The sequence below is a fragment of the Macaca nemestrina genome, chromosome 8 (assembly GCF_043159975.1).
Source record: "Macaca nemestrina isolate mMacNem1 chromosome 8, mMacNem.hap1, whole genome shotgun sequence".
NCBI lineage: Eukaryota > Metazoa > Chordata > Mammalia > Primates > Cercopithecidae > Macaca > Macaca nemestrina.
Window position 1 is genome coordinate 111468065 of NC_092132.1, and position 22999 is coordinate 111491063.

General features: G+C 41.9%; 1 protein-coding gene and 1 non-coding gene across 3 annotated transcripts in view; both read right to left on the reverse strand.

Moving 5' to 3' along the window:
- Positions 1-9640: 9640 nt before the first annotated feature.
- Positions 9641-22999, reverse strand: part of LOC105476512 (farnesyltransferase, CAAX box, subunit alpha) — a 31592-nt gene continuing 18233 nt past the window's right edge. Inside the window, exons 6-9 of one of the 2 annotated variants that reach the window (XM_071068306.1) lie at positions 17899-18047; positions 12248-12310; positions 10554-10725; positions 9641-10276 (exon numbers count right to left, since the gene is read on the reverse strand). In XM_071068306.1, coding sequence (XP_070924407.1) covers positions 10154-10276; positions 10554-10725; positions 12248-12310; positions 17899-18047 — 507 coding nt within the window. In that variant the 3' untranslated portion in view covers positions 9641-10153. The remainder of the gene's footprint in view (positions 10277-10553; positions 10726-12247; positions 12311-17898; positions 18048-22999) is intronic. The other variant, XM_011732482.3, reaches the window with a different exon arrangement.
- On the reverse strand, positions 22488-22647 carry LOC139355973 (U1 spliceosomal RNA). The gene has a single exon (XR_011607351.1). It is a non-coding gene; the product is annotated as a U1 spliceosomal RNA (small nuclear RNA).

Genomic DNA, 22999 nt, shown 5'->3' on the forward strand with positions numbered 1-22999 from the left:
ATGAAAAATGCTGTCTAACGGGTGCACAGTTTCAGTGTGAGAAGATGGTAAAGTCCTGGAGATGGATGGGGGTGATGGTTGCACAACAATGTGAATATACTTAATTCCACTGAACTGTACACTGAATTGTTACAATGGTAAATTTTATGTATCTTTTACTACAATTTTTAAAAAGTTATGCTGTAGATCTATATATATTGACAGGAAAGGATATTCATAATATATGGCCAAGAGAGTAAGCAATGTCATTTTTTAAAACATGTATTTATAATCATAAGTATACATATATATTCCAATGGTTACCTCCAATAAGTAGAATTTGGGGCAATTTAAATTCTCCTTTCTTCCTTATATTTGTTTTTAAATATTTATGTAATAGGTATTTCTCCATATATATGTATATACATACATGAACCATGAGCCTGCTAGCAGTATTAGACATGTATTATGACATGTCTTAGAGGGAAGCCATTTAGAAGGATCATAAAACAAACCTATTAAATTAATAATAACTTTTAAAAAGAAAGTAGGCCAGGCGTGGTGGTTCACTCCTGTGATCCCAACACTTTGGGAGGCTGAGGCAGGTGGATCACTTGAGGTCAGGAGTTTGAGACCAGCCTGACCAACATGGTGAAATCCCATCTCTACTAAAGATACAAACATTACCCAGGTGCAGTGATGGGCACCTGTCATTCCAGCTACTCAGGAGGCTGAGGCAGGAGAATTGCTTGAACTGGGGAGGCAGAGGTTTCAGTGAGCCAAGATCATGCCATTGCACTCCAGCCTGGGCAACAGAGCAAGACTCCGTCTTGGAACCAAAAAAAAAAAAGAAAGAAAGAAAGAAAGTAAGTAAAAAGGAAAATGGGTGAGATATGAGAAACTGTGAACATGAGAACTTTGAAGGGAAAAATAATCAGGCATTGAAATTTTATTAGATGTAGAGAATTGAGGAAATAAACGAATAAAGTGTAGTCAGTTCAGCTATAACACATTTTAAACACTAATTTCTTTCAGTAAGATTGATACATTAAGAAATAAGCATAACACAAATTTCCTGTTTGGTTAGTTGGTTTTGTTTTGTTTCATTTTGGTTTGTTTTGGTTTGGTTTGAGAAAGGGTCTCACTATGTTGTCCAGGTTGGTCTCAAATTCCTGGACTCAAGTGGTCCTCCTGCCTTAGCCTCCTGAAATGCTGGGACTACAGGTGTGAGATGCTGTGGCCAGCATTGCCCTGTTTTCAACACTGAAGTAGACACTACTTGGCAGATACCACTGAATTGCTATAAAGATAGGATGACGAGTTTTTTAGTTTTTTCATAAAATTAAACCTGCTGGCTGACAGAGTTGGCTGTTGGCATCAAGATAGAAACCAGCCAGCCAGGGTTGGGGGCGGGGTGACTCACGCCTGTAATCCCAGCACTTTGGGAAGTCTAGGCGGTCGGATCACCTGAGGTCAGGAGTTCAAGATCAGCCTGGCCAACATGGTGAAACTCTGTCTCTGCTAAAAATACAAAAAAATTAGCCAGGTGTGGTGGCAGGTGCCTGTAATCCCAGCTACTCGGGAGACTGAGGCAGGTGAATCACTTGAACCTGGGGAGTGGAGGTTGCAGTGAGATGAAATCGTGCCACTTCTCTGGAAAAAACAGTTTCTGAAATGCCAGATGAGTTGGTCTCCCCTGTGCGAGACACCCATGGGGAGCCATGGGTGGCCTCTGAGGAGAGAAGTCTCCTTATTGCCTTCATCTCTTTATGCCCTGAGAGCATAACAGTTCAGCAGCCTGCCACAGGTTGCTGGGGGAAATAACACTCCTTTGAAGCAGTGGAGTATAATCAAACATCTTGGCTCCTCCTGAAACCCACTCCCACCCATTTCAGTCCCGATAAGTTAAAGATCTTAAGTAGTTTAGACACATCCAACGCTCCGGTCCCCTGGTCCTGCCTTTTAAACTCTTATTCTGTCTCTTTCTAATTACTTTGTCTCCGCTGGACTCGGGGTACCCGCCGGGTGGTGTGGGGCTGGTTTCCCCAACAACTTCACTCTAGCCTGGGCAAAAGAGCAAACCTCTGTCTCAAACAAACAAACAAAAAGATAGAAACCAACCGGCAGCTCTCCTTGCTGAGTTCTTTGCCACATGGCCACCATTTTGTGCCTATGGGCTTTTTGGGTGTGCTGGGGAAAGGTGAAATTTTAACACTGATGAAAAATTAGAGGAATTAAATTCAAACAATTAAAAGTAAAAAGAACAGCAGAATTTGACACACCATCAAACTGGTTGTGTTACCCTTCTTCAAGCTGAACGTAGCCCAAAGCCTGGAACTGAGTGTCGGGGGCACATACAGAGACTCGGGAGAAACCCTCTGATTCTGGCTCGTGGAGCAAAAAAGGAAACTCCTAACTCAGAGGGAGTGAAGAAAATTCTCTGTTCTTTCTATTTCTTCATTTCTTTGCACTCCAGACCCCAGTCAAGCTCATGGCCAGAGCAAAAAGCTTCAGCAGCCAAAAGTCTGAGGGAGAGAGAGAGTCCTTTCCATTCAGTGGCACTGCAGCTCCAAGAGGACAGACACAAACTCGGTGTTTTGTTGTTTTTATTTGTTTCCCACCGCTGTGGCACAACTGTGGAAGTGGGCAGCTCCACCAAGCGAAACTGAAAGTGGGAAGTTTCAGGCCAGGGCACTGAAACCTGAGGGAACCTAAAAGCACCAAGAAGAGAGTGGAAGGTGAGAGCATTTGGCAAGCAACCTCAGAGAGCTGTTTTTGAACTCTTGGGCTCACCGCTGACCTGCGTATCATAGACTTAACCAGCACACCAAACACTCAGACAACTGTGCTCATGAACAGATTTTTGTTCAGGTACCAAACTACTGGAGGTTGCAGCCACGAGACAGATCCAAATAACCCCACAGAGGGTATGAACACAGAACTCACTTTGGAACATGGACCCCAGAAGAAGATTGCAACCTACAGACTGTCCCTAACTAGTTTATGTGCTTGCTTAAATTAAAATGTTGGCCAGGCGCGGTGGCTCACACCTGGAATCCCAGCACTTAGGGAGGGCAGATCACCTGAGGTTAGGAGTTTGAGACCAGCCTGGTAAACAAAACATGGTGGAACCCCGTCTCTACTTTAAAAAAAAAGAAGAAAAGACAATAGCCGGGCATGGTGGTGGATGCCTGTAATCCCAACTACCTGAGAGGCTGAAGCACAAGAATCACTTGAACCCAGGAGGCAGAGGTTTCAGCGAGCCAAGATCACACCACTGCACTCCAGCCTGAGTGACAGAGCAAGACTCCTTCTCAAACAAACAAACAAAAAAAGGCCGGGCGTGGTGGCTCACGCCTGTACAATCCCAGCACTTTCGGAGGCTGAGGCGGGCAGATCACGACCTCAGGAGATCGAGACCATCCTGGCTAACCCCGTCTCTACTAAAAATACAAAAAATTAACCAGGCGTGGGGTCGGGCGCCTGTAGTCCCAGCTGCTCCGGAAGCTGAAGCAGGAGAATGGCGCGAACCCGGGAGGCGGAGCTTGCAGGGAGCCGAGATAGCGCCGCTGCATTCCAGGCTGGGTGAAAGAGCGAGACACTGTCTCAAAAAAAAAAATAAGTAAATAAATAAATTAATAAATAATAAAAATACAAAAATATTAGCCGAGTATGGTGGCAAGCGCCTGTAGTCCCAGCTACTCAGGAGGTTGAGGCAGGAGAAGGAGGTTGAGGCAGGAGAATGGCGTGAACCTGGGAGGCGGAGCTTGCAGTGAGCCGAGATCACGCCACTGCACTCCAGCCTGGGCGACGGAGCGAGACTCCGTCTCGAAAAATAATGATAACAATAATTAAAATGCCAACATTCTCCATAGGATTTAAACAAGAATTAGAGCCTCATAATATTCAAAATGCTCTGGATACAAAATTGCTAGGCATACGAACCATCACAAAAATCTCAACTTGCATGGGAAAAGATAATCAACAGTCACCAACTATAAAATGACTGTTAGGATTATCAGAAAAAGACATTAGTTATTATGAAAATGCTCAAACAATTATAAACATTCTTGAAGCAAAAGAAAGTATAGGGCTGGGCACAATGGCTCGCGCCTGTAATCCCAAGACTTTGAGAGGCCGAGGCAGGCGAATCACTTGAGGTCAGGAGTTCGAGACCAGCCTGGCTAACATGGTGAAACCCTGTCTCTGTTGAAAATACAAAAATTAGCCAGACATGGTGGCAGATGCACTCAGGAGGCTGAAGCAGGAGAATCGCTTGTACCTGGGAGGTGGAGATTGTGGTGAGCCGAGATCATGCACTCCAGCCTGGGCGACAGAGTAAGACTCTGCCTCAAACAAATAAAAAATAATAATTTAGAAAAGGAAGTATGACTAAAAAACTTGGAGAAAGTAAGGGGAACCAAATAAGCATTTAAAACAGAAAAATACAATAATCAAATTTTAAAACTCACTGGATAGATTCAATGGCAGAATGGAAATGACAGAGGAGTCAGTGAACCTGAAGACAGATTAATAGAAATTATCCAAACTGACCAACAGAGAGGAAGGAAAAATTAATAAAACTTCAGGCACCTGTGGGACATAACAAAAGATATAACATTTATGCCATCAGAATCCTAGAGCAGATGAGAAAGAAAGCACTAAAAAGTTTTTGAAGAAATAATGGCTGAAAACTTCCCAAGTTTGGGAAAGAAACACCAACCTACAGATTCAAAAAACTGAGCAAACCCAAACACAAATCCAAAGACATCCATGCCCAGACACATCAAAATCAAACTGCTGAAAAATAAAGACAAGGACAAAAATTGAAAGCAACCAAAGAGAAATGCCACAAGCTCTAGGTGACCCACAATCCTAATGACAGTGAATTTATCCTCTGAGATCACGAAGACCAAAGTGGCACAACGTTTTTCAAGTGCTGAAAGAAAAGAATTGCAAGCCCAGAATTCCACATGCAGTGAAAACATCCTTCAGGAATGACCTTGAAATAAACTCAGAAGAAGGAAAACTAAGAGAATTTGTAGCCTGCAGACCTACTCTAACTGAACTGCTAAAAGAAAGTTCTGTGGCTCAAGCCTGTAATCCCAGCACTTTGGGAGGCTGAGGCAGGCAGATCACCTGAGGTCAGGAGTTGGAGACCAGCCTGGCCAAACCCCATCTCTACTGAAAATACAAAAATTAGATGGGCGTGGTGGCACACGACTGTAATCCCAGCTACTCGCGAGGCTGAGGCACGAAAATTGCTTGAACCTGGGAGGCAAAGATTGCAGTGATCCGAGATCATGCCACTGCACTCCAGCCTAGGCGAGAGTGAGGCTCTGTCTCAAAAAAAGAGAAAGTTATTTAGACAGAATGTTAACAGCAATGAAAGAATAACAGAGAATACAAATAACTGGGTAAATACAATTCACTATCCTTCTTTTCTTGAGTTCTTTAAACTATGTTTGGTGGTTTAATACAAAAAGAATTATAAAATTATCTGATGGGGCTTTCAGTGTAAGAAATGGTGAACGGTAAGGAGACATATGGTGGTAATGTTTCCATATGACAACTGAAGTGACAAAATATTCTAAATAGGCTGTGAAAAGTTGAATATTTTGTAACCCCTGGAGTAACCACTAAAACAAAATAAAAACAACTAGAAATAACAGAAGATAATAGGAAAATCTCCAAACCCCTGGGAATTAATACCTTTTTTTTTTTTTTTTTTTTTTTGAGATGAAATTTCACTCTGTTGCCCAGACTGGAGTACAGTGGTGCAATCTCGGCTCACTGCAACCTCTGCCTCCTGGGTTCAAGTGATTCCCCTGCCTCAGCGCCCCCCAAGTAGCTGGGATTATAGGTGCGCACCACCACGCCCAGCTAGTTTTTGTATATTTAGTAGAGATGGGGTTTTACTATGTTGGCCAAGCTGGTCTCAAACTCCTGACCTCAAGTGTTCCACCTGCCTCAGCCTCCTAAAGTGCTGGGATTACAGGCATGAGCCACCATGTCTGGCCTAAAATTGTCACTTGAAAGCTCACAGTTTTAGCCTGGCATGGTGGCTCATACCTGCAATCCCAGCACTTTGGGAGGCTGAGGCTGGTGGATTATCTGAGGTCTGGAGTTCGACACCAGCCTCGCAAACATGAGGAAACCCCGTCTCTACTAAAAATACAAAAAATTAGCTGGGCATGGTGGCAGACACCTATAATCCCAGCTACGCAGGAGGCTGAGGCAGGAGAATCACTTGAACCCGGGAGGTGGAGGCTGCGGTGAGCCGAGATCATGCCATTGTACTCCAGCCTGGGCAACAAGAACGAAACTCCGTCTCAAAAAAAAAAAAAAAAAAAAAAAAAAAAAAAAAAAAAAAAAAACTAAAAGGAAAGCTCACATTTTATCATTGGCAACATTCAGTTGTTTTCCTTGAAGTGACAAACTCATTTCATTGGTTTTTTTTTTAAAGACAGTTTTTGAGACACTTTCTCACTCTGTCGCCCAGGCTGGAGTGCAGTGGTGTGATCTTGGATCACTGCAACCTCTGCCTCCCAGGTTCAAGCGATTCTCATGCCTCAGCCTCCTGAATAGCTATCATACCCAGCTAATTTTTATATTTTTAGTAAAGATGGGGTTTCACCATGTTGGCCAGGCGGATCTCCAACTCCTGATCTCAGGTGATTCCACTGCCTTGGCCTCCCAAAGTGCTGGAATTACAGGCATGAGCCACCGTGCCCAGCCTCATTTCATTCGTTTTTTGTTTTGTTTTGTTTTGTTTTTTTAGAGTCTTGGTCTGTAGCCCAGGCTGGAGTGCAGTGGTGCGATCTCAGCTCACTGCAACCTCTTCCTCCCAGGTTCATGCCATTCTCCTGCCTCAGCCTCCTGAGTAGCTGGGACTACAGGCACCCGCCACCATGCCTTTTTTTTCTTTTTTCTTTTTTTTGTATTTTTAGTAAAGATGGGGTCTCACCATGTTAGCCAGGATGGTCTTGATCTCCTGACCTCGTGTTCCGCCTGCCTTGGCCTCCCAAAGTGCTGGGATTACAGGGGTGGGCCACCGCGCCCGGCCTATCATTCGTTTTTGAGAGACTATATACCAACCATCCAAGAATGAATAACCAGTGTATTTGTTGTTTAAGTAAATGGTGTTCCATGAAAATGCGTCCTGTACAGCCCACAGCTTACACAGCTGCACAAATGCTTTTCCTCAAGACAATCATATGGATATGTATTATGCATACTTTCATTCAGTCACGTTAAAATACAGGTTGGGTGTTGTGAATAAAAAAATACATGACTAATCAAGGACATTCTTCACTATATGCACAGCAGGGAAGCAAGAGTGCCACTCATTTTTCTGAGTACCACTGCCTTGCTTTATGCTGTGGCACCAGCAGTTTTACCCACCACTGTTTTTGTACCAATGCAAATATAACAGTTATTAGGCAGATAGTTTTGAGTTAGCAGGCCTTTCCATAGACCTCACTTTGGTCTAATGAAATGACTGCACTGCAAGTCCTGTGTCCAGTTGCCCTTAGGAGATCACCCTCAGGTTGATTAGAGCCTAAAGTCATTCTGCCTTTAAGTCACGGAGCCTCCTCACCTGATTCAGTGCTCACTAAGCAACCTTTTGGTTAACGAATTGCTACACAGTTAAACGTCAGGCAAAAAATGCCAAGTGGCTAGGCTGACATAACTGTTTGGTCTGCTTCATAGTGACCCAAGTGTAAATTAATAAACTTCCATTATGCTTTTTTTTTTTTTTTTTTTTTTTGAGATAGGGTCTCACTCCCGTTGCCAAAGCTGGAGTGCAGTGGCACCACCCTGGCTCAAGTGATCCTCCCATCCCAGCCTCCCGGGCTGCTAGGACTACAGGTACACACCACCACTCTTGGCTAATAATTTTTTAAAAAATTTTTGTAGAGATGGGCCCAGGCTGGTCTTGAATCCCAGGGCTCAGGCAGTCCTCCCGCCTCGACCTCCCAAAGTGCTGGTATTATAGGCATGAGCCACTCCGCCCGGCCTCATTATGCTTTTTATTAAGCTGTCTGTATAAGCTGCTGAGTCCAAAGTCCCAAATCCAATCAGTTTTGAGTCACCGATTACGGTTTCTGAGGCTTTTTTTTTTTTTTTTTTTTGAGACTAAGTCTCATTCTATTGCCCAGGGTGGAGTGTAATGGCACAATCTTAGCTTGCTGCAACCTCCACCTACTGGGTTTAAGCAATTCTCCTGTCTCAGCCTCCCAAGTAGCTAGGATTACAGGTGCCTGCCACCACGCCTGGCTAATTTTTGAATTTTTAGTAGAGACAGGGGTTTCACCATGTTGGCCAGGCTGGTCTTGAACTCCTGACCTCAAATGATCTGCCCGCCTCGGCCTCCCAAAGTGCTGGGATTACATGCATGAGTCATTGCGCCCGGCTGAGAGTAATGGCTATCTTGTGAGAACTTCTCTATGTAGCTTTTGATCCTTATGACACCTTTGAAATGGTCTACATGGAAATGGCACTTTATGGCAGCTTCAAAAATAAAATTGAGATTTTTGGATTCTAAAAACAACAAAAACATGTAAAATGTTAGAAATAACACTCACTACATATATTTTCTTCCAAAAGTATTAAAATATTATTTCCTAAATTTATCTTGAGAAAGGATGACTATTTAACTCTATATGATTTCCTTAGTTGTACTTTGGTGCTTTGACATTGAACAAAAATTACAGATAAAGTGAGATTGAGGCCGGACCTGGTGTCTCATGCCTGTAATCCCAACACTTTGGGAGGCCGAAGCAGGCGTACTACTTGAGGTCAGGAGTTCATGACCAGCCTGGCCAACATGGTGAAACCCCGTCTCTACTAAAAATACAAAAATTAGCCAGGCATGGTGGCGGGCGCCTATAATCCCAGCTAGTAGGGAAGCTGGGGCAGGAGAATTACTTGAGCCCGGCAGTGGAGGTTGCAGTAAGCTGCAATCATTCCACTGCACTCCAGCCTGGGTGACAGAGTGAGACTCCATGTAAAAAAAAACCCAATATATAAAAATAAATAAAGTGAGATTGAATTAAGTGCAGGTACAGCAAGCTAGCTTGCTAACCGCTCCCAACTCTTTCCTGGCATGGCATCCTGCATCATACATGCTGGAAAGCTACAAACTACACTTTCCAGATTCCTCTGTAGTTAAGATTTTAAGACATCCTGTTGGTTCCTTCCAATCAGATGCACTGCAGTGAGCCTTTAACTTGGAACCACACTACATGGGAAAAGCAGCAGATGTGCTTTGCAAGGAACGTGCAGAGACAGCACAGTCCTGGAGCTGGCAGCCAGGGTTGTGGCTTCCTCGTTCCTCATCCAGCAGTTTCCTGATTCGGGCACAGGCAGCAGCAATGGGATGGTCCAGTTGTGTAGTATGGTTCGGGAAATGTACTTCTAAAAGATCAGGCAATTCTTCTGTGAGATATTTATATACCTGAATAAACCCTTTGGGTTTAAACTACCTTGAGGGGATTTTGTCACTTTCAGTCAAGAACTGACCAATTTACATTTTAACATTTCCTCCAACACATCATGTTTCTAGTTTATAGTTTTATAGCAGTATTTTCTTTCTAACTGCTTTTCTGAGACAATATGTCTTGTATAATATATAAATGCTATTAAAAAATCAAACTACTGTGACACTGTTTTTAGATACAGCTATAATTTTATTACAAAACCATTCTTTTGGCATTAGTTGGTTACAGTGATAGCAAGATAATGTGAGTGTGCAGACCAGCTCTGATGGAACCACTGTATTCCCCGCTTACTGAACCAAACTTCAGCTACCTCATATCCATTACATACAAGTGACCCGCAGTTATTACTGCTACAAATCTTGATGCATGTACCACTGAGGAAGGAGTTGATGCTAAGGGATTAGATTACACGTTGATAGGACTACAAAAGTTCCTTTATGGGACTTTTTTTTCCTCCTCCATCCAATGACTTTGCTTTAGAAGAATCACATTACTTAGAGCTAGTCTGAGTAGCAGCAGCACCCAAGGAGCATCAGTTCTTGTTAAAAAGCAATTACCTGTGTGATGCACTTTCACACCACAGGCAAAGGGAGGGACCACTCTCGTTTTAAATTCCTGCAGTGTCCCTTAATAAAAAATAAAAGCATTCCATCAAGTTCTTCTGGATGGTGTTATTGCTGTACATTTGTTTGTGAGTCATTTTCTGTGCTGTGTTTGCTTTGAAGGGATCTTCCAATATATCTCCAATATTCCTTTCTTATAGTGTCCTTTTCTTTAGCTAGGATTTCACATAACTGAAAATGAAAAATAAAAATTAAAGTAATATGTAATCCAATCTCAAGGGCAAATGCCTTTGAGCCAATACAATTTAACTTAGATCACATTCAAATGAGACACACTATTAAGAGTCACAGGCTGTGTTGCCAAGTGATATCAATGCTGCCCCTAACCAGAAATAGCCCTGCACTGAATTCTGAGTAACGATGTTGAAAGGGGCCATGGATATTAGTGGCATTGGGCCGACCAATTCTCAGATACCAAAAACAATAGCACTGAGCCCCACCAGCTTACCTCTAATGCTTTATTAAGAATGTCTTCCTTATTGTCACACTGGTTTTCTAGCATGTCTTCATAGATATCCACAAGAAAGGCAATTAGGTAGGGGGAACTATGACTTGGTTGTAAATCGAGTAATTGATTTAACAGATTAGGGTATTTGGAAAGACCACGATCCTGCAAAATCCTGTAAACAACAAAAAACAAACACTTGATTTTGTGAAGGAAGAAAAGCAGTAGAAAGATCAAGAGAAAATAAACCCTGAAACACAAACAAGAAAAGGAGAGTTATTTTGAATTAATGAGGCTGAAACTATCATGAAACTTTTACATTACATGAGTCTTATCATAGATCATTAGTTAATTAAGAACTGGCCAGGTGCAGTGGCTCATGCCTGTAATCACAACACTCTGGGAAGCACAGGCAGATGGAACACTTGAACCCAGGAGTTCAAGATCAGCCTGGGTAAAACAGCAAGATCTCATCTCTACTAAAATTTTTTTTAAAAATCATCCATGCCTAGTGGTGGCACCTATAGTCTCAGCTACTTGGGAGGCTGAGGTGGGAGAATCACTAGAGCCTCGAAGATCGAGACTGCAGTGGGCCATGATCATGCCACTGCCCTCCAGCCTGGAGAACAGAGTGAGATCCTGTCTCCAAAAAAAAAAGGATAATTAAGAGCTAAGTAAAAAGAGTTTTTAAAAATGAAGTTTAAAAGCATTCATTTATAACTTAAACTGTACAACACACAGAATAAATCATCTTAAAAAGTGAAGGGCAAAACCAGGAGAGATGTTCTTGTTTCTTTTTTTTCTTTGAGACAGGGTCTCACTCTGTCGCCCAGGCTGGAGCACAGTGGTGTGATCTCAGCTCACTCTGACCTCTGCCTCCGGGTTTAAGCAACTCTCGTGCTTCAGCCTCCCAAGTAGCTGGGATTACAGGTGCGCACCAACATGCTCAACTAATTTTTGTATTTTTAGTAGAGACGGGGTTTTGCAATGTTGGCCAGGCTGGTCTCGACCTGCTAGCCTCAAGTGATCCGCCCACCTTGGCCTCCCAAAGTGCTGGGATTGCAGGCGTGAGCTAACATGCCCAGCCCTCATCTTCTCTTGAGATGGCTTCTCATCCCTCAAGCTCTTCAGATACTATAGGCACCTCCCCTGACACATCTCCAAGGGTGACTGATTCCATATTTTGTGCTCTTTGAGCCTAGTTTCCTTGAAGACCTCTTATGTTCAACAAGGAGCTTAGTTATGACAGTGGCCAGGCAAGTGAAACCTTTTCTAGTTGAGATTAACTTGAAGGTAGAGATCTCTAGAAATGAAAACAGAAAGGCTGGCTGCCCATTGGCAAAATCTACCCGTAAACTACCCTGCTTTACTGTGTTCCTGAGCCAACCAGAGCCTGGGTGTGTGTATGCTCCATTCTTTGATATAAAGACTACAGAATTCGTAAATACAATTAAAATGGCATTATTTACTGGTGGATTATTCTGAAAACGGTGTTGGTAGGTACTTGGCAGGTGCAGAGAAGGGCAGAAGGCACTTTTCCAGAGAGTTTCCATAATGCTGTTATACTTCTGCTCTTAGGTCCAGAAAAATGAAAAATTCTTTACTATCCTTTTGGAATCTGATTATGGAATATACTCCATGATGCATTATACAGCCACTTCATTTTTTGTATAAAAAAAGCAAAAACAACCTCTTACCCTTTCAAATAGTTCCACGCACTTTCATTATGTGGTACTAGTTTAATCATTTCCAGAGTGTATCTGCAAGAAAAAATATATATATACAATTTTAAAAGAACAGTGCAAGGATGAGACACATCTTTTCTTTTTTTTTTTTTTTTTGAAACGGAGTCTTGCTCTGTCACCCAGGCTGGAGTGCAGTGGCATAATCTCAGTTCACTGCAACCTCCGCCTCCCAGGTTCAAGTCATACTCCTGCCTCAGCCTCCCCAGTAGTTGGGACAACAGGCACCCGCCACCACACACAGCTGATTTTTGTATTTTTAGTAGAGACAGGGTTTCACCATATTGACCAGGCTGGTCTCGAACTCCTGACCTTGTGATCTGCCTGCCTCGGCCTCCCAAAGTGCTGAGATTATAGACGTGAGCCAGAGCGCCCGGCCGAGACACAGTTTTACTAAGATTGTGGCGCAACTTTGGAAACACACTTTCACTTGTGTAAGCATCTCTCTTAGTGCATTGTGGCACCTCTCTAGGTCATATTTAAATCAGAAAATACCTTAAGACTGCAGCTGTCAATTCAGTTCTAGGGAAGGACACAAAACTAATCTAAAAGCTTCAATTCACAATAGGAATAAAAGTAACATAAAATATTTCCTTTAAATAATATGGAAGATTTTCCTTTTGAAGAAAACATCAGCTAAAAGAAGACTTTCCATTTACTGGTAAAGCAACACTGGAAAAGCAGTCTAAGCTCTACTTACGTCCCAATAATCTTTAGCTATCATTAAAAAATGGCATGGAAATTACATAGACAAAGAATAAAAATGAAAAATCAACACAACGTATTTCTTGTATTTCAAAGCAAGATGACTAGTAAACTGTGATGTGATTCCCTGTCAAAATGGGTGCTCCATACCTTTGTCTTCCCCTTAAACAGATTAAATATAATTCAGACTCGATTACAAATCCCAAGGGAGCCACAGAACGTGCTTCACCACATAATTGTTCAGATGAGTAAGTCACTGACAAGCTTGGTAGTCATGGTTCTGCTGCAGCGCGGTTACTGTAAATTTTTTTTTCCACAGAGTAATAATAAACTCATTCAACATGATAAAAGTATTTTTCCAACTACTTTTACATGACTTGTTTCCAATTATTTGCGAAACCATGTCCCTGCAGGTCTTAGCTGGTCCTTATTTAAGATTCTTAATTTCATCTTGGCAATATCTGAATTTTTATTTATGTACATGTGTACTAAAGCATTACCTATTTTTATGGTTAAAACATGCGCTTTCAGAGATCAAAGCAGGAAGACTGCTTGAGGCCAGGAGATCAAGACTAGTCTGGGCAACATAATGAGACCTCATCTCTACAAAAAATTTTAACACTTAGCTGGGTGCAGTGGCACATGCCTGTAGTCCCAGCTACGCGGAGGCTGAGGTGAGAGGATTCCTTGCGCTCAGGAGCTCAAGGCAGCAGTGAGCTATGATCCGTGACTGCACTCCAGCCTGGGTGACAGAGCGAAACCCTGTCTCTTAGGAAAACAAACAAACAAAAAGACCGATGAACTTTGAAGTCAGGCTACCTCACTTCAAATTCTGGTCCCATAAATTATGTGTTCTTGGGCAAATTACAGAATTACCTGGAACCTCAAGTTCTTCATGAAGTGTCTCAGAGAGCTGTTAGAATTAGTAGCGTATAGTAAATGCTTGACAAATGCTGTTATTGGTAGTACTAGAAGACTATGCACTCATAGTCTAGAAAAAGGGCCATGACACATTAAGTGAAAAGGCAATGTCTATATAATTATTATTAGGTTGCTGTGTATAAATGTTTGCAAGTGTATTTACAAAGTTTGGAAAAATTCACCCAATTATACCTCACTCTGGAAAATGGGATGTGGGATGAAGAACAGTAAAAGACTTTGACGTTTTACTTTATAGAATTCGGTACAATTTCCCCCATAACTACACTGTATTACTTTTGTAATAAAAGGAAAAAGATGACAAAATAATTATGTACATCTGTGTATGCTTAGAGTGAAAAAAAAGTTAACAACCTGTAAATTCTAGACACCTACAGCTACTCTTCACATTTTAAATACTTCTGTTTCTATTTGGCAATAGGAAGCCAGTGATCTGCCTCTGAAAAGGCTATAAGTTTGCATTTTGAAAACTCTTCATATTCAACTTTTAAAATACTTTGTTACCACTAACTACTGTCAATCTTTAGACCAATAAAGTTCAATAAAACTGCCAGGGATGATGGAAATGTTCTTTGTATGTGCTGTCCAATATGGTAGTCACTAGCCACATGCGGGTACTGAATGCCCAAAATAGGACATGTGCAATGAAAGAACTCTATTTTTAATTTTTTATAATCACACTGGTTGAAACTTAAATAGCTGTATGTGGCTAGTGGCTACCATATTGAACAGTACAGGAATACCTTACAGATATCGAAGGTTCAACAAAGCGATTTTATCACAATTAAGCAAGTCACACGACTTTTCTGTTTCCCAGCACATACAAATTATGTTTACACTATATTGTAGTCTAGTATGCAATAGCATCATATCTAAAAAAACAATGTACATACCTCAATTAAAAAATACTTTATTGCTAAAAAATGCTAATGATCATCTGAGCCTTCAGCAAGTCGTAATCTTTCTGCTGGTGGAGGGTCTGGCCTCCATGTTGATGGCTGCTGACTGATCAGGGTAGGGTGCTGGGTGCTGAAGGATGAGGTGGCTGTGGCAATTTCTTAAAATAAGACAACAGTAAAAGATTTCTCTGTAGCATGTGATGCTGTCTGATAGCATTTTACAGTAAAACTTTATTCTAAACTGGAGTCAATCCTCTCACATATTCTGCTGCTGCTTTATCAACTAAGTTTAGGTAATATTTACAATATTAAAAATCCTTTGTTGTCATTTCAACAATGTGATTTCACAACGTCGTTACCAGGATTAGATTCCATCTTGAGAAACTACTTCTTTTGCTCATCCGTAAGAAGCAACTCCTTATCTGATCAAGTATTGTCATAATGCAGAAGTTCGGTCACATCTTCAGGCTGCACTTCTAATTCTAGTTTCCTTGCTGTTTCCACCACAGCAGCAGTTCCTTCTTCCTCTAAAGTCTTGAACCCCTCAAAGTCATCCATGAGGGCTGGAATCAACTTCTTCCAAACTCCTGTTAATGTTGATATTTTGACCTCCTCCTATGAATCACGAATATTCCTCATAGCATCTAGAATGGTAAATTCTTCCCAGAAAGTTTTCAATCAACTCCGCAGATTCACTGGAGGAATCACTATCTATGGCAGCTCATAGCCTTACAAAATTTATTTCTTAAATAGTAAGACTTTAAAATCAAAATGACTCCTTTATCCATGGGCTGCAGAACCGATGTTGTGTTCACAGGCTTGAAAACAGCATCTCCTTGCACATCTCCATTAGAGCTCTTGGGTGACCAGGTCCATTGTCAATGAACAGTCATATTTTCAAAGAAATTTTTCTGAACAATAGACCTCAAAGAGGGCTTAAAATATTCAGTAAACCATGCTGTAAACAGATGTGCTGTCATCCAGGCTTTGTTGTTCCATTTATAGAGTACAGGCAGAGGAGATTCAGCATAATTCTTAAAGGCCCTAGGATTTCCAGAATCGTCATAGAGCACTGGTTTCAACTTAAAGTCACCAGCTGCCTTAGACCCTAACAAGATTCAGCCAGCTGTGTGAAGCTTTGAAGCAGTGCCTTCTCTCTGGCTATGAAAAGTCCTAGATGGCATCTTCTTCCAATAGAAGGCTGTTTCATCTACACTGAAAACCTTCTGTTTACATGCAGTCACCTTCATCAGTGATCTGAGCTGCATCTTCTGGAGAAGTCGCTGCAGCTTCTCCAGCAGCACTTGCTGCTTCACCTTGCACTTCCATGCTATGGAGATGGCTTCTTTCTTATACCTCATGAACCAGCCTCTGCTAGCATCCAGGTTTTCTTCTGCCGCTTCCTCACTTCTCTCAGCCTTCATCAAATTAAAGAGAATTAGGGCTTCCACTGGATTAGGCTTTGGCTTAAGGGAATGCTGTGGCTGGTCTTATCTTTTATCCAGGCCACTCAAACTTCCTCCATATCAGCAATAATGCTATTTTGTCCATGTGTTCACTGGAGCAGCACTTTTAATTTCCTTCAAGAACTCTTTCTTATGAGTTTGGTGTTTGGTGCAAGTGACCTAGCTTTGCACCTATCTCAGCTTTTGACATGTGTTCCTCACTAAGCTTAATCATTTATAGCTTTTGATTTAAAGTGAGAGGGTGTGACTCTTCCTTTCACTTGAACACTCAGAGGACATTGTAGGGTTAATTGGCTTAATTTCAATATTGTTGTGTCTCAGGGAATAGGGAGGCCTGAGGGGAGGGAGAGAGATGGTAGAACACATGCAACAGTGATATTCGCTATTTTATATGCGTGCAGTTTGTGGCACCCCCAAACAATTACAATAGATGACTGATCAAAGATGACTGATCACAAATCACTGGAACAGACATAATGATTACGAAAAAATATGGAATACTGAGGAGTACCAAAATGTGACACGGAGACACAAAGTGAACACGTGCAGTGATAAAGAATGGCACTGACAGACATGCTCAACGCAAGACTGCCACAAACCTTCAACTTGTTAAAACAAAAACAAAAAACATAGTATTTGCAAGGCTCAAAAAATCAGGTATGCCTGTAGAGCTTTATATAGGAGAGCACTAGAAAAAAAACATAAAGTGTGCTTGAGGGGTAGTGCACGCTCCAGATATAAGCCCAGAGCAGAATGTTAAGGTGAGACATGGATTAAAACCTTTCATAAATTTTAAGTCACCAGAATCCTGTATAGAGCAGATAAAAGAAGAGCAAGCTGCCTCGATCCAGGCAACATCAAGAGCTTGGAGGAGAGGAGATGCACCATACCAGTCAGCTCCACCCAATAGTCACTCATACATGTTTACACTCAAATCACGACTCCCATCTCATCAGGCTCTGAAAACAACAAGCCTGTTCAAATTATGAAACAGACACTCACACACAACGGACAAATAAGGTCACAAAAAATCGCGGCTACTAATGTTTATGGATACAATATAGAAATTGATGCCAATTCAGAAATTTCTAGCTCTAATAATAGCTCTTTGTATACTAGTTCTCAATTTGGGGGTGACTTTACCGCTCAGGGGACATTTGGCAATGTCTGAAAACATTTTTGTTTTAAGGCCAGGATGCTGCTAAATACCCTACAAAACACAAGATAGCCCCCTGCAACAAAAACTTACCGGCCCCAAACCCTGCACTAGGGTAACATGGCATCTAGGGACAACTATCTAAAATGCAACGGAATTTAATGAGATGGTTTTAAAATAAAGCTTCTTAAACAATACCTCATAACATTAAGATTTCTTTTCAATCTCCAGTAGCAATATGTCAAGAAACTTAAGATACAACGAAGTAGAGGTATGCTACATTATTTGTAAATTTATCATCATATGTTTCACTCAGTACTCTGTCCTCTTTCTTTTAGTTCCATGAGGTAGGATCTTGATCTGCTGTATCCCCAGTGCCTGAGACATGGTAGGCATGCAAACATGTTTGTAATGAATGAGCAAGTGAAGGAGATTACTAACTGGACTTCTCTCTCCAATACAGCACGATCATTGTAGCCAGTGGTGTTAGAAATAACGAAGTATCTTTGGTTCCAGACAGAGTTATTTCTCACATCCTCTTTGAGAAGTTGGTCCACATACTGCAGCTCATTTTCCCAAAGTTTAAATTCCTAAAGGAAAAATTTAGAAAAATCATCCAATCAGAAATGTCCCATTATTTATGAACAATAAAAATAAATAAAAAAAAACTACAACAAATACGACGGAACTGAGGACACAGGATTTATCACAAATTCAGAAAGTAGTGACAGCTGCAAGTAAAGGAAATAGAGGGGGATATAAGTATGAAATTGATTACAGAGCCTGGAAAGACACATACAGAAAGCAGGCAAAAAGACATCCAAGAAAATTTTGAGGAAAAAAAACCCCAACAAACTCACTAGTAAGAGAATGAGTATAGATATAAATTTGATGTGACTTGATATTAATATATCTTTTTTTTTTTGAGACGGAGTTTCACTCTTGTTGCCCAGGCTGGAGTGCAATGGCGTGATCTCCGCTCACTGCAACCTCCACCTCCCGGGTTCAAGCTATTCTCCTGCCTCAGCCTCCCGAGTAGCTGGGATGACATGCGCCTCCACGCCTGGCTAATTTTGTATTTTTAGTAGACATGGGGTTTCTCCATGTTGGTCAGGCTGGTCTCGAACTCCCAACTTCAGGTGATCCACCCACCTCAGCCTCCTAAAGTGCTGGGATTACAGGCTTAAGCCACCATGCCTGGCCGATATTAATAATCGAAGTAAAAGGGCAGCATTCAAAAATGAAAATTAAGTAAAAGGGTAGCATTCAAAAGTGCACATATATGATAAAATTACATTAAAATACATGGAGAGAAGCATACATGGTCAGGAGTGGTGGCTCTCATGGGCAATCCCACTGCTTCAGGAGGCTGAGGCAGAAAGGTCACTTGAGGCCAGGAGTTCGAGACCAGCTGAGGCAACATAACAAGACCTCATCTGGAAAAATAATAAAGACAGGCCAGGCACGGTGGCTCACGTTTGTAATCCCAGCACTTTGGGAGGTCAAAGTGGGCGGATCACCTGAGGTCAGGAGTTTGAGACCAACTTGGCTAACAGGGTGAAACCCCGTCTCTACTAAAAATACAAAAATTTATTTGTATTTTTATTGGTGGCACGCCCAATATTTTTATTAATAAAAATAACAAAAATAAAAATAAAAAAATTAGTTGGCCATGGTGGCACATGCCTAGATCCCAGCTACTCAGGAGGCTGAAGAGGATCACTTGAGCCTAGGAGTTTAAGGCTGCAGTGAGCTATGATCACACCACTGCACTCTGGGCAACAGAAAGAGACCCTGTCTCAAAAAAAAAAAAAAAAAGAAATATACACAATTGGACAAAGATATAAATTTCTATTATTTTTATTGAGTCAGCGTCTCACTTGGTCACCCAGGCTGGAGTGCAGTGGCATAGTCTCAGCTCACTGTAACCTCCGTCTCCCGGGCTAAAACGACATTCTTGCCTCAGTCCCTCAAGTAGCTGGGACTACAGGCGTGCACCAACATAACCACCTAATTTTTGTAGTTTTCATAGAGACCAGGTTTTACCATGTTGGTCAGGCTGGTCTTTTTTTTTTTTTTTTTTTGAGACAGAGTCTCACTCTGTAACCCAGGATGGAGTGCAGTGGTGCTATCTCGGCTCACTGCAAGCTCCACCTCCCGGGCTCACGTCATTCTCCTGCCTCAGCCTCCCAAGTAGCTGGGACTACAGGCACCTGCCATCACGCCTGGCTAATTTTTGTATTTTTAGTAGAGACGGGGTTTCACCGTGTTAGTCAGGATGGTCTCTATCTCCTGACCTCGCGATCTGCCCGCCTCGGCCTCCCAACATGCTGGGATTATAGGCGTGAGCCACAGCACCCAACCAAGCCAGGCTGGTCCTGAACTCCTGAGCTCAAGCAATCTGCCCACCTCGGCCTCCCAAAGTGCTGGGATTACAGGCATGAGTCACCGCACCTGGCCAATACAAATTTTTTATATTATAAAGCTGTCTTAATAAAAAAAATCATGGGGGAAGAGAACCAATAAAGATAATTTAAAAGAGGAGAATGATAAAACTTACAAATACTTTGAAAGTAGGGGACATTCACTTTGAAAAAGATAACGGAGTCTTCTTATTTGATAACAGCAAAAACGTAAAAATCTCCTATGATAGTCCCCGATTTTACAGGTGATCATAGAAATAAACACGTTAAGGAAAGTAACATTTTTGTGAAAGTTCCTAGTCAAGTTCAGGAACCAGTGCCTAGGGTGGGCACTGATTGGTGTCCTCCCACTGTTCTCAGTCTCCAGCATGCTAAGTATAGAAAGAGAGTAAACAACTACAAGCTTTTGTATCAATGTAACAATTTTATGTCTGTTGAGTCTAATAATGAAAAACAGGGAGTAGGGTCTTCTATACACGTTTTTTTTTTGTTTTGTTTTGTTTTTTTTTTTTTTTGAGACGGAGTCTGGCTCTGTTGCCCGGGCTGGAGTGCAGTGGCCGGATCTTAGCTCACTGCAAGCTCCGCCTCCCGGGTTTACGCCATTCTCCTGTCTCAGCCTCCCGAGTACCTGGGACTACAGGCGCCGCCACCTCGCCCGGCTAGTTTTTTGTATTTTTAGTAGAGACAGGGTTTCACCGTGTTAGCCAGGATGGTCTCGATCTCCTGACCTCGTGATCCGCCCGTCTCGGCCTCCCAAAGTGCTGGGATTACAGGCTTGAGCCACCGCGCCCGGCCCTATACAGGTTTCTGTTTGTTTTCAGATTCATGGAAGTTACAAATATAACACAGTGCCCTGTATAACCTTCATTTAGATTCCCCAAACGGTAAACATCTTACTAACTAAAGTGCAATTCCAAAACCAGAAAATGACATCTGTACATTAGTGTTAATGGAACTGCTCACCTTGTTCAGATTTTACATGTACTCACTTGTGTGTACGTGGTACAGGTGGGGGAGTGGGGGTAGAATATAAATCTACACAATTTTATCTCATGTATAGTATAACCACCACAATCAGGATTTTCAGCACACAGAAACTGCCTCATGCTACCCCTATCTTTATAGCTGTACCCCCTTTTCCCTCACCCTGGCAACCTCTGATCTGTTCTCTACATCTATAATTTTGCTGTTTCAAGGATATTATCTCAATGGAGCCATACAGTTTGAAACCTGAGAATTCCCTTTCCACTAAGGATCATACCCTTGAGATCCATCCAAGTTGTTGCCTGTATGGATCATTCACTTCTTTTGACTGGTGAGTAGTATTGCGTGTGTCTGCATTTCACCTTTAATTTTTTTTTTCTTTTGAGACAGGGTCTCATTTTGTCACCCAGGCTGGAGTGCAGTGGCATGAGCATAACTCACCATAGCCTCGACCTCTTGGGCTCAGGTGATTCTCCTGCCTCAGCCTCCTGAGTAGCTGCGAACACAAGCATGCGCCACTACGTTCGTCTAATTTTTTTTGTATTTTTTGTAGAGTCGGGGTTTTGCCATGTTGCCAGGCTGGTCTTGTACCCCTGGCCTCATGGAATCCACTTGCCTGGGCCTCCCAAAGTGTTGGGATTACAGGCATGAGCCACTGCACCCAGCCTCATTTTTAAAGTAATTGATTTTTACTGTATTTTATATAAATGAGACATACATGAAATACAGTAAAATACATCCAATCTGTGATCGGTTGGGGACAAAGAAGGGTCCTCCACTCCTTCACTTAAGAGGCTCTAGTACAGTCAATGCCAATGACATACAGGCCATGAATGTTTATGATTCATGTTTAAAACTAACGTTTAAAACTAAAATTTTACCACTTTTTTATATATATGTCACGAAATATTTTTTAAACAACCATCTCATAGTCCCATTTTAGGTCATCAAAGACTATGCTGAACTCATTAAATCCTCATTGAAAATAATTGAAATATTGATAAAACAGCTTTCCATATAGAAACAGACCACGTTCCTTGGCTTTGACACTACTGAGAGTACGGGCTGGATAATTCTTTGTTGTGGGGGACTGTCCTGTGCATTTTGGGATGTTTAGCAGCATCCTGGCCCTCTACTCAATAGATGCCAAGAGCAACATGCCCCAAGTTCTAACAACCAAAAATGTCCCCTGGGGGCACAATCACCTCTGCTTGAGAACCACTGACTCACATATATATATATATATATATATATATATATGTATTTTTTTTTTTTTTTTTTTTTTGAGACAGGGTCTCCCTGTCGCCCAGGCTGGAGTGCAGTGGCACTATCTCAGCTCACTGCAAGCTCCGTCTCCCAGGTTCATGCCATTCTCCTGCCTCAGCCTCCCGAGTAGCTGGGACCACAGGCGCCTGCCACTACACCCAGCTAATATTTTTGTATTTTTAGTAGAGACAGGGTTTCACCGTATTAGCCAGGATGGTCTCAATCTCCTGACGTCGTGATCCGCCCGTCTTGGCCTCCCAAAGTGCTGGGATTACAGGCATGAGCCACCGCACCCAGCTTTTTTTTTTTTTTAAATAAAAATAAACAGAGAAAACCTGCTCTTAAATCGTGAAGACCAGAAGAAAGTGCCACACAATCTTCCTATCACAAACTATGCAGTTGAGCTTTCCACATTTGGGGAAATTGCAGGGGTCAACATATCCGGAGTGCAACAAGTATGCTTTGCCCTGGGAAAACCACCTTAGAGATCATGACATCTCCCCTGCCAGGTAAGTAACTCACATGAATTAAAGGATGTATATATGTCCCACTTGGGACAAGTTATTTCCTTTTTATTTCGCATATTAAAATGTATAGAACAGATTCTCTGTTCAGTTTTCAGAATTCATTATAGTTGAAATCACTACCTTTTAAAAATTATGATGGAAACATATAAAACCGTAATATATCAAATATGAAAACAAGACAATTATGTACACTTTATAAAATAAACAGAGGCCGGGCGCGGTGGCTCAAGCCTGTAATCCCAGCACTTTGGGAGGCCGAGGTGGGCGGATCACAAGGTCAGGAGATCGAGACCACAGTGAAACCCCGTCTCTACTAAAAATACAAAAAATTAGCCGGGCGCA